Below are 19,787 nucleotides of genomic sequence, written 5' to 3'. Positions count from 1 at the left end.
GACCTGGATCACATTTTTTGTTGTTTGCACCATAATACTTAATTCTGTGTAACTGAGACTAACTGTGTTCCGTACACTTTCGTGCTTTTTCGATAGCTTTCGGCTACTCCTCGAAGCAACTTGCTCAAAATAAGCATGTTTGTGTGCGCATTCTCTGGGGGAAGGCCTATTGTATGAGTCAAACTTTGATTGATGTCTTTAGGACCAATAGTTTTTGAGAAAATTAAGGAAAAGTACCTCCTCCGCCTGTGTACGAAAGATGATGAGGGAAAACGATGTTCCGTACATGCTAACAATGATGTTCCGTACAGAGCGCAAAACTTGATTTCAACTGCGAAAATGGACATTAAATATAAAATAATGTTTTATTTGACTTGATTGTGATGTTCTTTAATTTGTTAAAGCATAATGAAAGTTAAGTTAAACATAATCACTGCATACTAGATCGTGATGACAGACGTGCTATCCGACTGACTTTATACAGTCATCGGAAGCTACCGACTTTAACCATTAAATGTTCCAATTTCAAATATTTTTTTCAACAAAAGGTGATATATTTAACAGTTTGTGATGAATATCATTCATTTTATAAAGACGTTAATACAGTGTGAAGCATAAATTAAACCAAAATCCACATTTTTGCTGCCCAACTTGTCTCCCCCCGAAGCTGCAGTTTTTTAGCGTAAGCCTGCCCACAAGAGGCGCACCCTGCAGACTTTCTAAATAATCACTGAAACAGTTTGAATGAGGTTCTCTTTCCTGATCGTGGATGAAAGGTGGGGAAATGAGGATGACACAGATATAAATGTTGTGTGTGATCTCAAATTATTTATTGAGTTATTGGCAGTTAAAGGTCGTCTGTACGAAACATCGTTGTGTACGGAACACAGTTAGTCTACGTTAACTGGAACCTGTTTAAAAACGTGGACAATTACACTGCTTCGTGTTCTAAAAAAAAGATTTGATTATTGTAGTGGAGATAATGGGTAAACACTCAGTATAGGTGCTAATTCTGGGTTTATCACCAGGTTCACACAGGTGTGTCGGCCAGAACACTCCTTAAGGCCAAATATTCCAGAGTATGCAATAAAGAGCCGAGATATACTCTTAATGTTCTATTTATTCTCCTTTGAGCGAGTTTAAATGCAATTTTGAATATGGGTGTGGTTTCTATAAAGAGAGAAACAAAATACAAATGAATAAGGGAAACATACATATACTCATTCCCCTCTACATTATAATATAAAATAAACAATAATCAGAAAATATGACTATATATCTCTAAAACTTAAGAAAAGTATGCAAAGAGAAAGGATTTAAACACTTCTAATATTATCTACCATACATTAAGTTACCAATAACGTAACTATAAAATACTGTCATTTATAACATACTTTAAAGCCTTAATAGCAGTCCAGATAATAATATTTAACACCACATAAAACTTTAATCAGCAACAATAATGAACATTTATAACAACAAGTGTTAAATAAAGCAAACATGTCTCAACCCGATATGAAATATTCGATCCGACGTATTGAATCAGGTAGATATAATTAACACAACGGTCGTGTAGCGACCCCTAAAAACTCTTAATTAACATATCAAATAACAGAAATAACAGCGCCAAAAATACAATATCACGAGTAATGCAGCAGATATAACTTTACTTACTTTTCACATTCACGCACACTCTGAGGAAAAATGACACCCGCCATTATGTCCGAACCGACAGAAAATCTCTGTAGTACTGAATATTAACTGTAATGACGAACGCCTATCTCTATCATACTGCATACTAAGTGCGTGACAACGAACGTCTCTACCGTACTGCATACTAACTGCGTGACATCAGATAAAATACACAAACCAGTGCGCACTTTCCTACTCTGTTACAAGCACTGAATAAACGGCAGAAAACATGAAACATAAAGCATGATTGAATAAATAATAACAACTCTAACATAACTTTGGGGCCTTTTCTACAATTATTATATTTAAAGGTAGGGTAACACATTTCGAAAAATGCTAACGTAGCCGCCTACCAATGAAATCCCGCCCTCAAGTCAAATTGCCATCCAAAGTGACGCCTCTTTCAAAACACATGAACACACACAGATCAGACGGTCACATCTCATGTCTCATTCACCAGTGAGAAAACTTTGCAGTACACAGTGAATAACACTTCCAAAATAACCAACATAAACAACTGGTTTACATCAGAATTAGTTTAAGCACACATTCAGTTGTGTAGACGTAGTAACTATATCGCTAATCCGTAAACGAACACAAATTTCATAAGCAACACAACGTTTCATCAAAGTAGAATATCTGAATCCATCTCAATACAAGCATATCGCGTACCTATCTTACCTACCTAAACAGTGCAACGACCCATCAGACCCTTTGCCTCCTGCAGATGTTTGCATCTCGTGGTAAAGCAGTAAAGTTACCGATGTTAATTTGGGTTTTTGCTCTTGCTGATCCAGACAGTTTTTGCTGTTGTTGTTATAAAAGATGCCTTTAGTTTTGTGCCTCATGTGTAGGTTGTCAATTCAGCAGAAAAGTTTGCTGTTCTCGCTGTTTACAGACAGGAGGTGAGCGCACGTGAACGCGCCGATGGCGTATGGTGTCTGCGTGGACTCGCTGCGCGGTGGGCATTCAAATTACGCTTACGTATGAGGGACAAAAAAGGAAACGTCCGTTCGGACCGAAATCTATGATTTGTTGAACATTTTTTGGTCCTACGCCTTTCACAGATGACATAAATTTCTACAAATACATTTAAACAACTAAACACAGTGATTGCTATCAGGATAAGGAGACTTTTAACCAGCATAACTAAAAATGTTTCAGGATCAAATCATTACCCTACCTTTAATGGTTCTTCCTAACAACAAAATAGCTGGAAAAAATCTGAAAAAAGACAAACCAAAGCTCGGGTCTTAGGAGGTTAAAGGAGCTGTATGTACGATTTTAAATAAAAAAATACTATAATAAATAAATACTATAATATATCTGTAGATATTAAGGAAACACACTATCAGATAAAGGTACAAAACTGGTGTCGTACCCTCAAAGGCTTATTTTTGTACTTTTATTGGTGTACAACACAATGTTGTACCTTTTGGGATACAATATTATACTCTAAGGACCTATTGTGTACCTTTAAGGACCAATTTTTTACCAGCTAAATGTTCTATAGGTAACACACTTAACTGTACCTTTAAAGGTACACAATAGGTACCGTAATGCAGTGGTTCTCAAACTGGGGTCCGGGGCCCCCAGGGCGGCCGCAAGATGGTGCCAGGGGGGGGGGCAGTTTTATGAGATTTTATAAAATACATTAATTTATCTTGAATTCTGTGTAATAAAACCAAAAAAATATAAGGCTACTAACCAACAGCACTACTTTGAATAATTTTATGTTTTGTTTAATTGATTGAATGAATGAATAGATTTTATTTCGAAACATGTAATAAAAAAGTAAAACAAAACAAACAATCATAATAATAATAATTATACTTTTTTCCCCCTTTTCTCTATTTTAAAATGGAAAACAAGAAAACAATTTTAACTTACACATGTCTGAAAAGGAGTAGGAAGAAGCATAAGCTTATTTAATCCTACCCCCTCTCCACTACTTTTTAATTGAAAACCGGTTGGCCGGCATTGATATAAATCAATTTGTTTCCAAACACCAAAAATACAAACAAAAATAAACAAACAATAGCATAGAAATAAAATAAAGATAAAGATATATAAACTATCACATAACTAATGACCTTCTATGTACCTTGCAAATACTTAATTTTTACAGCAGTTTTTAAACTAAGTCATGCTTGGACATTGTTTAAGTGTTAAACCTAATCTGTTCCACAACTTCACTCCACATATTGAAACACAAAAACATTTTAATGTTGTATGGACACACAATTGTTTAAAATTGAACTCACCTCTATATTATATCTCCCTTCTCTTTTAAAAAAAAAGTTGTTGAATATTGTCAGGGAGTAGGTTATTTTTTGCCTTTTTTGCCTTATACATTATTTGTGCTGTTTGAATATAAACCAGATCAGATGTTACATTTTAGAACAAATTTGTCATATTTTTTTGGGGGGGGGGGGGCGAAGAAACGCACGGTACACAAGGGGGGCCGCACACTAAAAAAGTTTGAGAACCACTGCTGTAATGTACCCAAATAGGTGCTGTATTTTGTTTGGTATACCTGTAAAGGTACTAAACGAAACCTTAGGGTACCACCACTGCAACAGAAAAGGTACAGTTTAGCCCTTTTCATTCTGACAGTGCATGCTCGTATCTGTTTCTCTGAAAAACATTTTTTTTATCCGCGTTCTAGGCCAAAATGTCTGTTTTTGTTTTGGTCTGCGTGATCCTGCCCACTGACAATTTACCCAGCAGTGTATTTTGACAGCTTAATTGTTAGTTATTATGGTTGCCTAATTGAAAACACAATGGTCCATAAATGCGGCCTCCAGGAGGAGCAATCTCCAAAATGAGCCAAATATAGAGTTATAAAAGGTCAGGGGTTTTAAACAACAAAAACATTGAAAAGGAGCAGATATTCTTTCCATAGTCCATCGCCAATTGAGATTGTGGTACTAAGTTCAACCGCTATACAAAAAAACTGGTGCTAAAGTACTGAAAGCTCAAAATCATAACAATTTTTGAAACTACAGATCACCTACTGTATAGCACCTCTGTAGGCTAAGTGGTTCTAAAGCATGACTATAGCATCACTTATGGTTCAACAAAGCACAATATGGTTCTACAAAGGTTCTACATAGATGTTGTTTAGCACAAAAAAATTTGACTACAATCAGTGAACCACTTTTAGAGTGTACAAGTCAATACAGCTCCTTTGAAAATAATTTTCAGTAGATGAAAATGAGAGAATAAAAAAATAAAGAGTGGCGCATATTTAAAGGTCCTGTTCGTTCTCTGTTTTTGAATCTTTGATTGTGTTTACAGTGTGCAATATAACATGTGTTCATGTTTCACATCCTCAAAACGGGCTGATGTCTTCCTTGTCCTATGAAGTCCCTCCTTCAGAAATGCGTAACGAGTTCTGATTGTGTAGCTTGTTTATTGTGTTGTGATTGGACAGCAGCTTAGCTTAGCAGACCCATTTGAGCTTAGCTGGCGACTGACATATTCCTGTGGGCGGAGTTTAGTCAAAGACTCTTATATTGACGTCATTAAAGCAGAAAATAGAGGGCTGTAGTCCAAACCGGCCAATCGCTGTAGGCTTTGAATTCTGTTATAGAAAATAAATCGCCTGGCAGTGAACCTTGAGCTTTATCATTTTACAGGTATTATTTATGCTATTATAGCAACATTACAAACTAACTACAGCTTGAAATATGGGATCAGGAAGAATGTGACCTTTAAACAACTTACAGAGGATACAACTGGATATAGAGACAGAGAAGACCAGTACACCATCCCAACAAGTTTAGTGAGTTAACCTTGTATCACTTAAAGGAGTAGTTAAACTAAAAATGAAAATTCTGTTAACATTTATTTTGATGAATGTTTATCACCAAACAGTCTTGGGGCACCACTGACTTCCATATTTTTTCTACCATGGAAGTCAATGGTGCAACAATTCGCTTTGTTACAAACATTCTTCAAAATATCTTCTTTTGGAAACTGCTCTACTTACAAAATATATATTATATTAACCATTTAAATAAAAAATGTACAATGAGCAAAAAGGAAGTACAGTAAGTACAGTAAAATTATAGTTGGTTCTTATAATCCACAAGTATATCCACTTGTCAACAATTGAATTAGATCAAAAATGTTTATCAAAGTTGTCCTAAGACAAGAACAGGTATTGGGTATTAGTTGTAAGACTTTTAAAACTTTTCTGAAAGGTTTTGGTCCACTTAAAATGTTGACTAGTGGTTAAGGTTAATCAAAAACAATATGTTTAATTTAATTCATGTTACTTTATTTTTTCATTTATTCTGACCCTTCGGGGTTACAATGTACAATTTCTGGGGACCACAACACTTTATGAAAACCAGCAGGACCACAACTAAGCAAATAAGCAAATTGCCAGCAGACAAATGATCAGTATGCTGCGATCAAACATCTCCTGAGACCCTCCTGAAACAGAAACACATGTTATCATGCAGTATATCTGATCAACAACCAGCAAAATCCCTTGAGATCATTTCTATAGACTCTCACCTCTGACTGAGATCCAGCTCTTTGGAGACTCTCCTCTCTCTGGGTGTTTACAGTAGTAGAAACCCTCATGTGACTTTGAGACTGTAGGGATGATCATCATGTCTCCTGTAGTCTGATTCTGCAGCACTGATCCATCTTTATAAAATTCAGCTCTCAGGTAAGAGTAGTTTTTATCTCGATATAAACAGTGTAGAGTCAGAAGATCTCCTTCAGTCACAGGATGAACAGGACTGTCCAGAATCACATCAGCATCTAAACAACAGAAGAAATTACTGATGATTATAATTTAAACTGAGATAATAAAAACAACAAAACAGAATCATTCAATACTTAATGTATATTGTTATTTATGTTAGCTAATGGGTTAACTAATGTTGAATTTATAATTACACCGTACATGTAAAAAGAATATATTAATATTTATATTAATACATCATTCATTTACTAGCTGGACAGCATTTTCCAAGTTTTTAACACTTGAATTTTGCTTCCATCCGCTTTTTATATTGACATGTTGTGGCGTTTTGAATTCCATGCTGTATGTGTTCTTCAAGTATTGATTTTAAATGAATTAATACATACAGACTTGTAAAATCTCACCATGAACTGAGATATTAACAGGATGAAGTTTCTCTCCAGATTCAGACTGACACCAGTACACTCCAGTATCAGATGTGTGGAGATAACTGATTGTACATGTAGATTCCGTTTCTGATCCAAAGATTGATGATGAACAAGTTCCCAATTTGTCTGTGTATCTTCTCACTGTCCATCCAGTAAATTTACTGTGCTCCTCACAGCTCAGAGAGAGAGATTCAGATGAAAAGTGTTGAGATCTGTTGGGTCTGATGATCAGAGAGACTAAACGAGAAACATCTGAGAAGAAAATGACAACTCAGTACATTTATGAAAATCTTCTTTATTAAAGATAAATGATATAACAACAGAACAGGGGTGTCTAGTCCTGTTCCTGGAGATATACTGAGAAATTTCCAGGTGCGTTAAGGTAAGCTACCCAGGTTTGCCACTCGTATTTATTTACAACTTTGTGGTGCCGTTCATGCACATTCAACTTGTTAATACGATATATTCAACATAACTTCAATGCACCACCAGTGACCAAATTCCCTTACTACTTACTACTACTAAACAGTGTTGGGGGTAACGCATTACAAGTAACATGCATTACGTAATAATATTACTTTTCTGAAGTAACGAGTAAAGTAACGCATTACTTTTTAAATGTACACATTAATATTTCAGATACTTTTCAGTTTAATTAATTCAATAAAAAAATATGTACTGAATAAAAGGCAGGATAGGCAGTAATTATCTAAAAAACAGTTTAAACTGTCTTTATATACCAATACATAAGTAACATGTAAGTACTCTGAAAAAGAGAGTATAAAAATCGAGTGTCCGTAGACCTCTCACGACTCACCTCTCATGAGCTGTGTTTTAAACACAGCTCATTTTTCCATTCACTCCACCCCCTCCCTTCTGGGTTTCTTCTAAAGCCACGCCCCCAAAATACATGAACGCACGACGCTGACCGTCTCTGCGGGGAGCAGCATATTTACCTCAGACGAGCGGAGAGAAAGGAGCGCGGTGCATGTAGTAACATCATGTCACAATCACATGTAATAATACACCTAACTTTATCACTAGGAATATAAACAAATAGGATGGCTTTTAGTACTCACTATTAAGCTAACATATCGATACTGGTAAAGTTTAAAATATATTTAGTTTGATTCGGTAACAAACAAGCTAGTTATATTTATAAGACAAAGCTAAAAACAGATTGCATTGATACAAGTTTTTTTATTACCATCAGTTACACTGTGATGAAGGTGATTTTCGTGGAAGATTCATAAAATATTCGGTGTTTTGCATGTAAGAGCTTCCGTGATGAAAGCATTGTTGACTCTGATGAGGACTACACCCCGGAGACAATACCGCTACCGCATCGTCGACTTGAGGAAAAGCCACATAATATTTACTCTCGGCTGTGCGCATGTGTGGGCAGATCCCGTAGCAACAGGGGTGGTGCCATGGTTGCGCAAGGCAATCATTTGTTTCGTCCAGAATGGAAATAATGAGCTGTGTTTAAAAAAGCAGTGAGAGGTCAGACACTAGAGTTTTATACTCTCTTTTTTAGAGTACTTACATTTTAATTATGTATTGGTATATAAAGACAGTTTAAACAAATTTGTAAAAAAAAAAGTTTTTTTTTTAAATAATTCCTGCCTATCCTGCCTTTAAACTGAACATAGTCACATTATCCACTCTATGGGTACACCCCTGTGTCGGAACAGTTTGAGTCAGAAACTGAGAAGGCAGACCAGAGCTCAACATTTTTGTGATGGAATATGCCATTTCTGAATGTAGAACTTTTCAGTCATAAAAACACCTGCAAGGCCTGAAAGAGATCAAGCCTCAGACAAGAAAAAGTAACGCAAAAGTAACTAAAAAGTAACGTAAAAACTACTTTCCATGAAAAATAACTAAGTAATGCAATTAGTTACTTTTTGGGAGTAACTTAATATTGTAATGCATTACTTTTAAAAATTACTTTCCCCAAAACTGCTACTAAATTCACTACTTCCAGAGGACTTTATTAATGGACTAGGGAATAAAGGTGGGGAAGAATGGGGGGCTTTTTCAAACACAGCCTTAAATGTTGATGGTCTCCACAACTCCAGATGCCAATTTTCTTCATGTTTGAGATTTCCACAGAGTTGATGTGTGCTTACTTAATAAGTTCATTATTTAGTTTTTATGTTTTTGTGTGTTATATGCTCATTGGTGTGTTTTATTAGGTGTGAAACTGAAAATGTTATACAGGTATTTCATTTATTTTTGTAATGTTACTAGTATTTGTATGTTTAGTATGTTGAATTAGTTTGCTTTATATAATTTGTAATTCACTGAGTGATTATTAACAATCTTTGTTATACTTGTGTTCAGCTTCTGAGTTTTGTTTATGCTTTATTCTTGATTTATGGTAGATACCATGTAACTGGTTGATGCTTGCTAATGATAAAGTGTATTATACTTTAACAAATCATAGTTGTGTGTGATGAACTCACCAGTGACAAACAGTGGCTTTGTGTTGCTGTACTTTGTGTGATAGACTGGATCTCCTCTCTCTGCTCTGCAAGCATAAACTCCTCTGTGCTTCACAGTAACTGAACTCACTGTGTAGATGCCTTTAGATCCTCGAATGCTGTCTGATACAAGCTGATAGTCATATTTGTCTATAAAAAGTCAAAATATGGTATGTTAATATGAAAGAAAATTGAGCAAAAATGCAGAAAACTGTCCTTACTATAACCTTATAGTTTCATAAAATCAGTACACTGCAAAAAATGATTTTCAAGAAAAAAATCTTAATATTTTTGTCTTGTTTTCAGTAAAAATATGTCACAGGTCGGAGCGGACCACAGATGACGTGAGTCTCGCCCCTCCCTAGTTTCCACCTCGAGGAGGTCCCAAGAGCACCCCAATGACCAGACACAAAGAGAGCGTAAGTATAATTAAAACAAACTTTATTAAATTACTTAAAAAGGGTATGGTGAAGGGGAAAGGGAGGCTAAAATCCAACTCTCCGGTTGGAGAGGAACAATCTCGAGTCTCGTAGACTCCGTCGCGGGAGAGCTCAGGTAGGTCCTTTACTCTTCTTGACTTCTAGCTATGCGACGACAATCAGCTTATTCACACACCGCCCTTTTGTTTCTGGCTTGCAGTAAGACTGTCCGGGGCCCTCTCCTTTCCTGGACGCAAGGAATACAGGTGGTAAGTATTGAGGGTTTGAATGTAAGATGGATACCTGTGGCCACACGTGGCGAGCTCCGAGACAGCCCAGCGGGTTGCACTCCTGACCGTTCAGATACCGGTGGAGCTGTACGTCAGCTGTCGGGGTCTAACTCCAACCGTCCTGGTAGGTGTATGGAGGGTTTCCACTGTTGACGTGTCACTGGCCCACAGGTGGAGGTACAGGTAGGCTCTTCAGGAGGGATCCGCTAGATCTACACTGGAGCAGCTAGGTAAATACAACAGAACCGTTTACTAACGGTAGACAGAGAGGCCACTGGATCTTCCCTCAAGCCACAGGTAAGTATGCAACACAGCAAGTGTATCGAAGGGGCAACGAGGGCTCCTTTGGGCCTACATGTAGGTGTACAACACAATAGGCTGACTCTAGCTTTGGGCACAAGGTAAGTATATCGAAGGTAACTGGGGCTTCACTTTGGCATACAGGCGAGTGTACAACACAATATGCTGGCTTCAGCTTTGGGCATAAGGTGAGTACATCAAAGGTAACTGGGGCTTACGGTGCATATACAGGGAAAACAGGAAATGGATGGAACTCACAGACCTTTGAGGAGATGGACCTCAGACGTTAGCCTTTTCTGAGGCTTCAACAAAGGCTGATAGGGTTGCGGGCAGAAAGCTGCTGCTGCGTTGGACCGAACACGGCCTCCGCTGGTGCCACCACACTGGTAAGTTCAGGTAAGATGTTTCACCCGGGGTGTGCTACACTGAGGGGAACGAACGCTTCCCTCTCCTCTCTTCCAACTGACAGGGCAAGAGATCTAGACAGGGGCGAACCTTTGAAAATGCTCCACAACAGGTAATATTACACACACACAGTTGATTTTCTCCTACAGCAGCCAACTTTTCACCGTTAACATTTCCCAATGTATCCACACTATTCTTACTTGAGGTTTGTTGTTGCACCACTGTCCTGTGGGAAACAAAGGGTCAGGATGTCACTAACGGCATATAAAATGAAGATGTTTACTTCGCCAGCCTCAACGCTCATTTCATTCACAAGACTTCGTCTAGCCTGAAAGGTGGTTGTTGACGACACAGACACAGCACAACACTGCAATTTTCAAGTGTATACCCTCACAGCAAAGGACAAAGACTCACCCACTGCACTACACACACTCCTGGTGAATTAGGGTCACAACCACGTCTGACTGGGACTCGTCCTGGAAATCATCGAGACACTGATGCAACGAATAATCAGATGTAAACGTCGCCACCGCGACACCCCAGCGTCTTCCTTCGCTCACTGTTTCCCGGCTCACCCACAATTCTTTTCCACGGTGGGGCCTCTCACGTGCTATGCCACAACGCACAAAAGGTTCGCAGATAATTACTCTTGAGGATTATGCTGCCAAACAGTAATTTGGGGTACTCACACGGTTGGTAACACGAGGTCTCTTTTCCTCTTCTTTTCCAGCTACTGAATGATCGCCCTGCTGCCGTGTCGCTGTCTCTAAACGGCCTCTTCCAGCAGAACTTTCCGGTGAGTCTTCCTGTTTGCAATCACTCAGAGTTGGTTACACATTTTCATAGATCATTTCACCCATAGGTATTTAGTCAAATATACTCATCTCGGTCTCTGTTCCTGCCAAACACTCAATCCTTCTTCGCCCAGCCAACAATATCCTCCGCCTTCTGTCCACTGCACTCGCCCGAACACTCCAACTCACGCGCCGTATCAACCAAAATAAACTGCAAACTCTGACGTTTCTGAGGCTCTCTTTATACTCCTCTTCCTCTCTACATCGTCCAATCCGCAATCGCCACGCTCATCGACGCACCTGTGATCAATGGAGCCCTGATTACTATCCCGGAGTTCCCAGAAGTCCAGTGTTTGAGGATTACAGTCCTGGCGGAACCAATCTCCCCCACTTTTAGTTCCACCCTTAAAAAGTCACTCCGTGACAAATATCTAAAAATTCTTAAATTAAGATGTTTTTTCTTCATGAGCAAAATGACACAAGAAAATAAGTCTAGTTTTTAGACCAAAAATATCAAATTTAAGTAATGTTGTGCATAAAACAAAGTCAAAAAACCTGCCAATGGGATAAGCAAATTTTTCTTGAATATTTCTTGAATTTAGTGTTTAAGAGAAATGTTCAAGATTTTTTGCTTACCCCAGGCTGAAATACAAAGAATGTTTAAGTAAAGCTGACAAGACACACTTTTGTTGAATTAATGCAATTAAATTAAGTTTACATTGTTACATGGATTTGTTGAATAATGTCAACATGAAAGTATTAAGTAAAACTGGCAAAAGTGAAAGTTAATTGACGTAGATATGAAGCAGATTTTACCTGTGGAATTAATCTGTACAGTGAACCAGCTGAATGTCCAGCCTGTAGAGGAGTTTCTGAGCCTACACAGCAGAGTTACTGATTCTCCTGGAGTCAACCACCGGTCTGGAGAAACACTTAAAACTGGCTTGGGTTTATCTGAAAGTGATCAATCTCTCATGAATAACATGTTACACTTCATCTCTTCACATTATATAAGGATGAACAAACATATAAACTCACCTGATGATACAGTCAGTGTAACAGCATCACTCATCTCAGTGTTTTGTTCACGTATCTTTCCTCTACAGGTGTATTTACCACTGTCAGTCTGTTGAATGTTGTTGACTTTACATTCTTGTGTGTTGCATTGTGTGATCATATTTCTGTTATTTGTCTTCTTTACAGTCCAGCTGTATGCCCACTCAGTGTCTCCTGTACCATTTATGTGACATCTCAGAGTAACATTTTCTCCTCTGAACAGATGTGTGTCAGGATAAACACTCACTACAGGTTTTGGACTCTCTGTTTAAACATAATTACTATCAAGTACAGAAGTGGCAAATCATATTGAAGTAGAATAATATTCCAAATAATATTTGAAGAACTCTAAGTGTCTGTGCATGTTTTCTTGTAAATTAGCATTTTTTTATAAGACTTGCTTGATTAAGGTTGGAGCTAAACTCTGCAGAACTGTGGCCATCCAGGACCAGAATTGCCCACCCCTGGATTAGACAGTTAAATTAAATATGGCGTCTAACCCTGACTGAAGTCCATGACATCCATAAATTTCATGTTGTCTCTCACCTTTTACATGTATCCACAGTCCATCACTGTAGTCTGTGTAATAGTCTGGTTTTCCTCTTCCAGCTCTACACCAGTACTGACCTCCATCTGAAACTTTAACACTGTGGACTGTGTAAGAGTTTGTTTCTGTTGTCGTCTTCTCAGTGTTTTGTGTGTTGTAGTACCAGTAAAACTTCCATCCAGTAGACTGATGATCAATGTGACACTTCAGAGTCACTGTGTTACCTGTCAGTACAGATCCTTCACTATCTGATGTGAGTTTAGGTTTTGATCCTGCAGGAGAATAAAACACATTCACATCCTAAAGAAGCTTCACTCTGAGTTTTTATTAGACACATCAGCCTGCTTACATGAAATTATAAATCTGAATGATTAATGAAATAAAACAATAGATTTCTGGTCCTCTAAAAAACACTGACACAATGCTGCTGATACAGTGGCATGCAAAATGAAGTTTTAAACGTAGGTTCTCGATAGGAGCCTAAACATTCAACCCTGTCAATCATCCTGAGATCCTTTTTAAGCGAGTCAGTCCTTCGTGCCCTTTCAGTGACGATTCAATCGTCATCCCTCCTCCTCCCCAATCTCGTCCTTCATTTTGCTCATTCCTCTACTTGCTCTATTCCTCTGACCAATCTTTTAGAGGTCTTTTGTTGTAGTCAAAACAGGGCTTCTGACTTGATTTTCTAGCTATCCTACGAGCAGTTCTCTCTAATATTTTTCTTGGTCTTCCAGACATTATCTTGACCTCCACTGTTCCTGTTAACTGCCGTTTCTTATTTACAATCCGAACTGAGGAATTCTGTACCTGAAAACCATTACAATCTTTTTACAGCCTTCCTCTTCTTTGTCGGCGTCAATTATTTTCATTTTCGGAGTTCCAGGCAATTGCATAGTGAAACCTATGGCTGCTGATTTTGGGACACGATTAGAGGAGACTGGGTATTTACACATTTAAAATCCTATTGCCTGGCCTTTCCTAATAATGACTGTGACTAAGCCATAACCCTAACAGGCTAATTGTGGTCTGATACCATGGTCAAAGTTATCTGATAGCTCAATTCTCTTGGGGTTTCCATTTTTTTTGCAGAGTGCCGTTTCTTCTTTTTTATCACTCTAAAATTCTAGAAAACTAAAACAATCCTCCATCTCACACTTAATAGTGACTGTCTCTCCAGTGAACACAGATCTGTCTGGTGTTACCGTCACTGTAACTTTGGATAAAACTGTAAGGATAATACATATAAAGGTAAAGATAATGAAATAATGAAAATAAATGAACACCCTTTTACAGTACATTTTTGTCAGATTCGCTTTGTATGACTTTATATAAATTAGCCAACTCATAAATTATGAATGTTGATGAATACAGATAAACAGACTCACCTGATACTGTCAGTGTAACAGCATTACTGATGTGTGAGTATCGTGATCCACTGATCTCTGTTCCTCTGCAGGTGTATTTACCTGCGTCAGACTCACTAACAGATCTGATTGTGTAATCCTGAAGTTTATTCTGCTGGATGTCTAAATCATCTTTATACCAGCTGTACTGCCACCTCCTGACTCCTCCTCCATTTAGGATACATGTGAGAGTGACAGTTTCTCCTCTGTATACATGATCAGCAGGCCAAACAGACAATTGAGGCGTTGGTCTTTCTGTACAATGACAAACAATTCATACTGTAAATAGTGTCCTCAATCAATTCCAAACTGGGTACACAAACATTTTTAATTAAAGGGACAATAAGTAGGATTTACCCCCATCTAGTGGTGAAATTGTATTTTGCATTCAAACGAATAGTGCTCTCTAGCACCTCGCCTTTCCAAATGCGTGTTGCAACTACAGTATGGTAGCCGTTATGTAATCACTGATCTCCTTGTCCGTTTCAGCTGGTTCATGTGTTCTGAATAAAAAAGCGTTGTGGAAACACGTTGGTAGGCAAATGCTTTTTGTCCCTCTCTGCTATTATAGTTTATCAATACGGCGGAACGACATGGAAGACTCCTTGGACTTATGCGTTCAATGTAAGTAAAGAGAAGAAATTATAAGCTTACAAAGAAAAGTCAGATCACTGGCAGAGGTCATTTGACACCAACAAGGACATATTTCTGAATAAATGCATTGAGTTTGATTAATAAAACACTTAAAACCCTACTGTCCCTTTAAAGACTATAAAACATTTAAACTGAGTTCATGTATTTCTCACATGCACAAAATGAATGTGTTCATCCTCTAGTCAGTGTACACATAGCATGTGCAAGCTTAGATATAGAAGGGGGCTTGAGCAACTTGCCCCATTTCTTGCTCAAGAGAAATGAGAGACTGCAACAAAACCAACAGTTTATGACAGTCGCTTACAATCCTGTACAAGGGGACTTATCTAACACACTTGATTCTGATCATCAATTCATACGGTGGGAGCTCCAGAAACTGAGGCAAGGTGTGTCAGAAGAGAGTCATATAAAATGTGCCGAGCAGTGGGTCCCCAGGAACAAGATTGAAACCAATGGCCTATGACAAAGTCACATACATTGTCATATGACATGCAGTGCCATGAGATCAAACTGCTTGTTAAGCTTTCGATTGGCTCTTAATGAAAATAAAAGTAAGCCATCAGCCAAGGTTGGCCATTAGGAGGACCAGGACCAGTGTTGTCAGTCATGCCACTGGGTTGAAGGTTGCTGACCCTAGGGTGTCAACACTCACGCTAAGCATCCAGCGCCATTTGCATAATTTGCAAGTGGGAGATGTTCTGCCACTTTATGCCTAAGTTGATTGAGTCCCAACTTATTGGAAAAATTCTTACATTAGGGTTATTCACATCTAAAACGCATGGAAATATATATTTTTAAAAAAGAACTTTTACTGGAAGGTATTAAACTTTTGTGAAAAGGTTAAAAAAAAATTGGCGCTGGCTGGCAACTTTAAATAGAAACTACTATGGACACATAATCAGAGAGTGTCCATCCATCTTCCATAAGCTTTGGAGAGTGCAAGTCAACCCGAAAGTCACATATACACTCCTTTTACCACCAAAATTAAGCTCTCTTTCAGTGATTTTTATGTTACAGTCAAAGCCCTCCTCGATTCTGGGTCACCCGGTAACTTCATATTCTCACAACTCTGCTAAGAGCTCAAAATCCAAAAGGAATGTATCCCTCAAAGACTCAAAGTCCAGTCTGTAACAGGCAAACCCCTCATCATCCAATCATCCATCCAGTATCAAACCAGTAAAGTCATTCTGACAACAGGAGTTTTACATCGAGAGATCGTCAAATTTCTGGTCCTGGAAAATTCTACTCCAGATATCATTCTAGGGCGACCATGGTTTATTAAACATCATCCGGAGCTCTCTTGGGACATTGGTGAGATTAAACAATGTAGTAATCAATGTTTTCTATCATGTTTTCCCACATATGCCTGTTTCTCACCATCACCTGCAGGGGGCTGTGAGATGTCAACAACGTACGGTGGATGCCCAACTTTCTGCAACACCAGCATACAAGGTTGGAGACAAAGTGTGGCTCTCCACAAAGAACATTCACCTTTACCTCCCCTGTAGGAAGCTGAGTCCTAGATACATCAGACTGTTAACCATAATCTAGGAGGTCAATCCAGTTGCTTTTAAACTTCAACTCCCAGATCACTACGGGATTCGTCCAGTCTTCCAGATGCCCAGCTGGGCACTTAGAATATCTTGATTAGGAAGGATTCGGTCCAGAAGACCATTCCTGGGGTCCACGTGATGACATCCTGAACCCGTAACTGAGTTCCACACTGCCCACCCTGAGAAAACTGCTCCATGGCAGAGGTTGTCCATGTTCGGAAGTCCCAGCAGCCCTCAGGAGCGGACTGTGGGGGGGGGGGGGGTACTGTCACGGATTCACTAGGTTCCACACTTACTCTCTCTCAACGCTTCATGTCACCTATCTCCCCTATATAAGCATAAGCCAAACACTCTACATGCACAGTTCCATACTGCTGTCATTACAAGCCTGACCCCTTATAATCTCTACTGGACTGTTCCTGTGTCTTTGTCGTCATTGAGTGTTCTACGTTGGAATAAGGAAAATTTATTGTTAATGTACTGTGACTGTGAAGAGTGTTTGTTTTGGAGTTGCTATCTGTGTTCATCTGCCATCATCTGCCATATCCTCTGATTTGATACATGTTTTAATAAACAGCATTTTATACACATTGTTGTTCTCATCTTCTGTGTATACCATAACAATAGACTGCGTGATTTGAGCTGACTTTCCGTGGACATGATAAGAGCGAAAGCTCAGATAATGCGGTATTATTCCGCGGCTTGGACGACTTTGTTGATTTTCTTGATGGAATTTACAAGAGTGCCCGGAGAATGCCACTGTGTTTATAGTATATGTAGTATATTTAGTATCAGTAATGTATATCTTGTGTCACCACAAGAACCTACAGGAGTGACTATACAGACATTATAAAATGTTCAAATGTACTTTATTGCTGCTTTTAAATCTAGAAGTTATGTGTTGGCCCTCAAACTTCGAATAGGCACAGTGAAGACTTATGGCAAAAAGTGAAGGATTAGGCCTCAAGGAATACAGCTCATTTCAGTCCAATATAAGGATTACATGTAGGCTAACATATAATTGCTTAACAAAACACAGACAAACAGAGGAACACTGCTTTTTGCCAAACACTGCATATAGGCAACCATACAAAGGCTGGTAAAAACGTTAAACAGTGATGTTTAAATGTACTAAATTATATTTAGATAACCATGTTTAAGTCTACATTAATGTTACGTTGTAGTTTAGGTTGCTGTTTGTAATAAAACTGTAAATAGCATAGGAATAGCCTAGCAATCTATTATATATATGGACTGTAACCATAGCAACGTTAGCTTACCTTGTCAGTGCTGGTGTTAATATGGATTTTACTGACAAGGTTTCTAAAAGTCTCTGTACTTCTGAGGTTCAAGAAGCATGGGAGACCGATAGAAACTTTCTGTTGCTTTTATTTAGTGCTGTCATTCGCAGAATTATGCGTGTGCTTCGCTACCGGACCTGATTGCGGCCACTTTAGTCAATGCTTATACAGCGGCGGACTTCCCAGAAGCGTCTCTTTAAGATACGTGTCTATATTTGACGCACACTGCGTCCAAATCGCAGTTCAAATACAAAATTAAAGTAAAAATGAACATGCTGCATACAGCACCCGCAAACAGACATACAAACATTATTTTACTCGCAGCTTTTTCCTCTGTGGATGTTGGTCGTGCGCATTGGTCAAAAAATTCTATAAAAATAACACAGTCTTATTTTGAAATGCATTGTTGTAACGCGCGTTACTAAAACTGTAACGATTACAATATTACCAAAATTTTATTAGTAATGCTTTATATTACTGCGTTACAGCAAAAACTAATATATTACTGTAATAGATAATATTTTTTAATGCATTACTCCCAACACTGATTTTGATGTATTTGTGCCCATCACTATACATAACTGACATGACCTGATCTCTCTATTTCTTGTCTTATCCGAGTTTGAGAGATTAGGTTGTGACAGTACGTGTCTGCCCTGAGAGAGTTGTGTGACATGCCCTTCCGCGGTCCACGTTTCTCTCAGGGTTCGTGAATTGTTTCCCGCTCCCTTATGTTTGATTTAGCTCCAGGTGTCTGTTATTAGAACTCCCTATTTAATACCCTTCTGTCCTGTCCTCCGTGCGTTGGTATTCTTCTATGTTTCCTGCAAGTTCCCTGATTGTATTCTTGGTCTCCTGTGTAAGTTTATGTAGTTTAGTGTTCTCAGTGTTTATGTTAGTTAGTTTAGTGCTCGTGTCTGTTTATTGTAATGTTTTACCCCCTCGTGGGTGTTTTGGTTCTGTGTGTTTATATATATTAAAGTATTCTTGATTTTAGTCTGCGTTTGGGTTTTCCTTCATCTTCCTCGTGTACCAGCCGTGACAGAATAACAACGCCAAATTAAAACCCAGCGAACTATGGACCTCAACCCCAATATTGATTATGAGGCATTTAGAGGTACAAGACTGGTTCGACGTGGGGGAAGCAACGCGTGGAGAGGTGCCACGGCCAGAGGGGCATTCCAGGAAGGAAGGACCTCTTTTCCAGCCCCTCTGGCAACCATCCCGGAGTGTCGGCGAGTGGGAGTGTTTTCTTCAGACAGGCCCTTCTCGTCTCTGCCACCGGTGGCCTGTCCACCCGACAGTCTCAGGGGGAAACGTGAGAGACATGCCTCCTGGGACTCGGCGTCGGGTGGCTCAGCTTCGGAGTTGGGTGGTCCGGCCGTGCTGTCTCCCACGCCTCCAGGGCTTTCCGCTCCTCGTCCCAGACGGAAGACGAGGAGGAAGAACACCTCTCCCGTGCAGCCTGTACCATCGACTTTCCCCAAGTCTCCAGAGTCGCCGGCGCGTCCTGTGTCGCCGGCGCGTCCTGTGTCGCCGGCGCGTCCTGTGTCGCCGGCGCGTCCTGTGTCGCCGGCGCGTCCTGTGTCGCCGGCGCGTCCCATGGACGTAGAGGAATCCGCCCTTTCCGGCGGATCGGAACCGTCTTGTCAGTTTCAGTCTTTGTTTCCTGAGCTCCCTGTTCCTCCTGTTGTTCCTGAGCCCCTTGTACTTCCTGTGCCCCCTGTGTTCCCATG

The 19,787-nt window shown here is 39.2% G+C and overlaps 1 protein-coding gene across 1 annotated transcript in view; it reads right to left on the bottom strand.

Annotated features, from left to right (window-relative positions):
- Nucleotides 1-16,963, bottom strand: part of LOC129425493 (Fc receptor-like protein 5) — a 99,402-nt gene extending 82,439 nt beyond the window's left edge. The window contains exons 1-10 of the mRNA XM_073856657.1: nt 16,794-16,963; nt 14,526-14,749; nt 14,343-14,365; nt 13,818-13,947; nt 13,140-13,412; nt 12,576-12,857; nt 12,354-12,491; nt 9,312-9,479; nt 6,820-7,095; nt 6,220-6,471 (exon numbers count right to left, since the gene is read on the bottom strand). Of these exons, the coding sequence (XP_073712758.1) occupies nt 6,220-6,471; nt 6,820-7,095; nt 9,312-9,479; nt 12,354-12,491; nt 12,576-12,857; nt 13,140-13,412; nt 13,818-13,947; nt 14,343-14,365; nt 14,526-14,749; nt 16,794-16,963 (1,936 nt within the window). The remainder of the gene's footprint in view (nt 1-6,219; nt 6,472-6,819; nt 7,096-9,311; nt 9,480-12,353; nt 12,492-12,575; nt 12,858-13,139; nt 13,413-13,817; nt 13,948-14,342; nt 14,366-14,525; nt 14,750-16,793) is intronic.
- Between the last annotated feature and the right edge of the window lie 2,824 nt (nt 16,964-19,787).

The sequence above is a fragment of the Misgurnus anguillicaudatus genome, chromosome 19, assembly GCF_027580225.2.
Source record: "Misgurnus anguillicaudatus chromosome 19, ASM2758022v2, whole genome shotgun sequence".
Lineage (NCBI taxonomy): Eukaryota > Metazoa > Chordata > Actinopteri > Cypriniformes > Cobitidae > Misgurnus > Misgurnus anguillicaudatus.
Note: the sequence above shows the minus strand (reverse complement) of the source record. Positions and strands in the feature narration are given on the sequence as shown.